Source organism: Etheostoma cragini, chromosome 22 (assembly GCF_013103735.1).
Source record: "Etheostoma cragini isolate CJK2018 chromosome 22, CSU_Ecrag_1.0, whole genome shotgun sequence".
NCBI lineage: Eukaryota > Metazoa > Chordata > Actinopteri > Perciformes > Percidae > Etheostoma > Etheostoma cragini.
Genome location: NC_048428.1, coordinates 9,391,937 through 9,396,743, shown reverse-complemented (window position 1 = coordinate 9,396,743; position 4,807 = coordinate 9,391,937). Strand labels below are relative to the sequence as shown.

The 4,807-nt window shown below is 40.2% G+C and overlaps 1 protein-coding gene across 1 annotated transcript; it reads right to left on the bottom strand.

Moving 5' to 3' along the window:
* Positions 1-4,761, bottom strand: bco1 (beta-carotene oxygenase 1). The gene is made up of 11 exons (XM_034861762.1): positions 4,628-4,761; positions 4,391-4,519; positions 4,157-4,286; positions 3,587-3,734; positions 3,339-3,489; positions 2,971-3,191; positions 2,583-2,831; positions 2,379-2,484; positions 2,186-2,280; positions 451-562; positions 1-167 (listed from the first exon to the last, which is right to left on the bottom strand). Exons 1-11 carry the CDS (start codon positions 4,689-4,691, stop codon positions 13-15), a joined length of 1,560 nt encoding a protein of 519 aa, XP_034717653.1. The 5' UTR covers positions 4,692-4,761; the 3' UTR covers positions 1-12.
* Between the last annotated feature and the right edge of the window lie 46 nt (positions 4,762-4,807).

Genomic DNA, 4,807 nt, shown 5'->3' with positions numbered 1-4,807 from the left:
CATAATAACTAACTAATTTCCATGTGGGATAAAAAAGCCATGCATATCCCTGTGGAGCGTAGCTTTCACGTATGCTCGAGCCACTTCTTTTAATGTTCTGCCATCAAGAATAAGTAAGAAACAAGACTGGCCTGGGTTGGAGTTAATAACTGAAGCTAAGACCACACCTGCAAATGGAAAGAAATAGGTTATTGTTAGAGTGAAAAGCACAATATTAAAAAAATCAAAGTAATTACATAGACGACAACAGGTTTTCAAACTTACCCCAAAATACACTTAATAATTAAACATACGGTTTCGTCATTACAGACGTAATCTGTGAGTGAGTTATTTTCTTCAGGCCATTATTCCTATCCATTTGTACTTTAGATGACATATAGTAGCATTTACACACAGCACACTGTATATACATGTCATACATTGTACATGCACATCACACAGTATTCTCACCATCGTCCTCTGACTCTCCATTTGGTCTTGGGACGAACACGGGCTCTGACGGCGTGCAGTTGTCCTCACTCCAGCAAACCATTTCCTTGGTTTCTGTGTCCAACTTGGCAATCTACAGTAAATGAATAGATTAGGATGAATAATTAAGACATGCTTTGTACTCAGCATGTACAAACAGACCACCACAAAGCACTAAAGTATACTTCTCTGATAACGCCTTCAGCTTGTGATCAACAATTATTTACAGATATAGGAGACAGCAACAGTTCCCACTCAATTATAAAACAAAAAAACACACAAAATGAAAAACGTTTTGGAGCTACTTTGGAAGGGAAATCACGCAAATGCAAGCAGATTTTCAATAAGCATGTTAATGGTTCGACCAAACAGGGACACTATTGTATCCCCTTGTTGCATTTGCTGGCTCAAACGAAATGCTCAGAGCACATCGCAGTAAAAATTCCCAGTTCGGCATATTAAGCACATGTGTCATCTGAATAGAGTAATTCACAGCCAGATGTTATGAGAAACAACAGTAACCGTGTTACTAAAGGGCTTTAGCCACTCTGCCATCATCACAACAAGATCACTGTCCTCAAAGACTCTCTGCTCTAAATTTCCATTAATTGAACCTTGCATAAAGAGCTTATCTTGTAGAATGTACTTGTGCAGTACTTTGCCCCAACTGCAAGCCATATACTTACTTCAGCTATCAATGTGTAAAATAGACCTTCTTAGTACTGTCAGAACTGGGAACAACTTTTTCCAAGTATAGGCTTGGATGACTATCCTCACAGTGACTAAAAAAGGGCGCTTATACTAAATAGCCATCCGTTGAGTTAATTAAGAAAAGGGCCTAAATGATGTTTTACGGGCTCACAATAAGGCAATGCTCTGAGGTATTGATCTGAATAATGCAAACAATGCTCTTGAAATAGGTTCTTATTAATGCTTATTAATACTTGGTCCCGTTCTTTAGATTAAGATGGCATGGAATTAGAGTGTGATGACTGCATTTGTGTTTGCATTTACATTTTTTTTCTCTTGGGTATGCAAATTAAATAATTAAATAATCTAAATAATTAGATCATACAACTGACAAACATATTTCATCAAATAAATTACATAAATGTTCATAGTTGGTGTGACATGTTCATAAGGTTTCAAGCTTTCCTTTTGCTCGTCCTGCTTTTCATATCACAAACAACCTTAAAATTCTGGTGTCGAAATTCTACGCCACGTGGGAATGAATAAAAATATCTAACAGGATGTTTCCTTTTTGTTCCTTCCTCTTTGCTGACACTATACCTCTGCCCTGTGGGTATGCAGTGAGACGCAAGGGAAGCTCTTTTCAAAGGGCTTTGCTACTCAAAAGTCTCACTGAGTTTATCACTTCTTTCAATTGTTTAAAGTACCTTGATGTACAAGTGCACCCAACGGAAAGGACATGTGCGCATTACAGCCTCAGTCATCAAGGGGTTTGGTCTTTGTTGGAGCGATCAGTAATTCTCACAACAACAAAGTGTTTCCTACCTTCTGTTGTAACAACTGGTAATTCTCAGTTCTGCAATTTGCTCCTACCACTGTAAAAACAATGCTGCCAGGAAAAATCTGTTTCCCAATAAAATCTCAGTTCTTCAAGTTTCGGGTCTCTCTTGGCAAATAACACTTAGACGGATGTTCTCACCAGTGCTGTTCTGCAATAACCACATTTAAAAACAATAGGGAATTTGACCTCTTTTGTCAGTGCAGACTCCTCCACACTGTTGCTGTAGATAAAGCGGTGCCTTCTGCCGTTGAAATCATAATTGATTCTGGGCAATTCCAAACCTGGTAGGAAAAGAATAAATGTGTATGTTTGAAAAGAAGACATACTGTAAGACATACTAGATTGTTGTAAGAGTCTATTTGAGTGGCATTGGTTTTACCTTGCCATAACACCTCTGCCTGGCACATCAGTTTGCCTTCTTTCTCCTTCACAGCGCTGGCTGTTGTGTACTTGAGTTTGACGAGGTCCTCTCCAACTGCCACTCCCTGCAAAAAAACAGTCAAAAAGTAAAAATAAAGTGTTAGAGGAATGTCTTCTCTAAATTTCAGGATGAAATTAATTTCATTTTTCTTTTTAATCCCACCTTGTCTGACTGGATGGGAAGTACAAATCGTTTGTATTTTGGTTTGGAGTAGGGGTCGTTATTGATTTCCTTCAGCTTGCGCAGGTAGAAATCATCATAAAGGCTGTTGTCGCTGTGCGCAATGACATCGAAGATTACATGACCTTCGTCCTCAAAAGCATTCACGTGATGGTAGATGACCATTGCCCCTGTGTAGTACTTTGTCTCAACCTCTTTGCCAGTCTTTCTGTCTATCAGGTGGATTAGAGTCTGTTGAAGAAATTAACAGTTATGTCATCCCAGGTTTTCTGTCCATAATGCTGGTAGACTTTGATATCTTCAGCTGTGACCTACTTTGTCCAATAACATAAATGTAAAGAACAGCATACTGTACAATAAACTAACTTACATTTTCCTCGGGAAAGAATTTCATGCAGCTCGCCCAGTTGGATCCCCTCATGTAGGCAGTGGCCATCCTGAGGATGTCCAGTTTCAAAGGCTGCTCGAGGAAGATGAAGTAGTTGTCCGTCATGCCGAAGCTGTGGTAGTAGCTGGGTGTGAGCATGGAGTGGCAGGGAACTGTGCAGATCACCTCCGCATTCTTCAACGCAGGGACATTCTTGCCTTTTTCTGAAGGTTTAAAGTAAAAGTTAAAGAAAATGATGCTTAAAGATGCATAATCTCGTGTTGTACTTTAACTTCTACATCTTTGACAAAGTACAGCTGATAGGAAGAGACGCACTGAGGACAAGTAGAGCAGGTCATTTGGGTTTATACCTTTCTTAGGATCAGCAGGGACTTTGAACAGTAGGTATCTCGTCTTGCCCTTCTCTGCTATTGAAGTCCCAAAATTATATGCGTTGCCCACTTTGTCGTAGTGTGGATGTGAAGTAGCCAAGTTTAACGGCAAGTACTTCAGGTAGTCCACCTGTGTGAGACAGTTCAGCAACTCATTACCTCTGAAATCTGAATGGGATCTAAATGGTGATCATTGGTGAGTGGTCAAGATCGGTGGAGGATGTTACCTTGTCCTGAGTTTCCAGTGTCACAGGATCGATCTTGCGGATGTAGTTAGTTTCAGAGGTGGCGTAATAGTCCTCTCCGTATTTCATGAAATTGCTGGCGCCGTTGTCAGTAAAGTCGGGCACTGTGTGGTTGAGAAAGGTAATCACCCTGGAAAGTAAGAAGAAGGTATGCTATAAGGGGGAAAGGGGGTTAACCAACACAAATGACCTAATGTGTTCATAGTGAGGGTCATGTAGAAATGTGTGGACTAATTTGCATCATAGGAATTGAAACAGTTAAGAGTTTCTCAAAAGACTGATGATCCTCATATTAAAGATCTTCGACAAAACTGTTAGTTGCTTGCATCTGATTGACCCCCCCCCCACCCAAACACACACACACCCACAAGTGAAATGTCATTGACGATGTTACAGAACAGTCAAGAATGGATACCTATGAATGTTAGATGATGGCAAACAAATATTACAATACATTAGAATAAATTCTTATGTAATAAATTCAATAAGACTACTTTAAGAGGAATACAATACTTAAAATGTGGTTTGAATAAAAATGAAGAGCATGCTTACTTGAAAATAAAATTCTTGCTTGGGTCTGGGTACGCCATTGTTCCCATTTCAGATACAACTATTCTGTTTGCAGCCATGTTAGACTTGTAGGTGTCACTTCTTAGATATCTGCTTCTGTGGGTCACTTCCCCTGTTGGCAGAAAAAAACAAACATGTTTGTGTGTTTAACGTGCTGCTCACTTCACTGACATGCAATCACAGAGCAACAACTGTAAAACAAACTTGGAGACAAACCATCTTTTATGGCGAAGCTGTTCATTATAGCCATCCCATCAAACCAGTGGTTGTAGCTGGTGTCCCCCACAGAAAAGATTCCGGGGCCATTGCGCAGCAGTGTGCCCTGGAGCCAGCCGGGAATACTCCCTAAACGAGAAGAAACACACACAAGCAATAAAGTCTTGTGTGTCGATTAATCAATAGTGTAAAAAAAAAAAAAAAAACACACACACACAAAAATAATACTCAACCTACCCTCAACTTCTGCCTTACAGGGCTCCGGGCTCTCCTCTGCGTTCATGGAGAAATCTGTGCTCATGTTTTCAGAGAGGAAGCCCAGTGAATAAAACTCGGTGGTGTGTAAATGTTGCTGTCACCAACAGCTCAAACCACTCCTTTTAAAGTTTCTGTTTGTCTTGGGGGGGGGGGGGGGGG

Coding starts and splice junctions, on each gene's coding strand:
- bco1 (XM_034861762.1), bottom strand. CDS start 4,691: ATGAGCACAGATTTCTCCATGAACGCAGAGGAGAGCCCGGAGCCCTGT. Junction 4,520..4,627: donor CTGTAAGGCAGAAGTTGAGG/GTAGGTTGAGTA, acceptor CTTCTCGTTTAG/GGAGTATTCCCGGCTGGCTC. Junction 2,485..2,582: donor TTCCCATCCAGTCAGACAAG/GTGGGATTAAAA, acceptor GTTTTTTTGCAG/GGAGTGGCAGTTGGAGAGGA.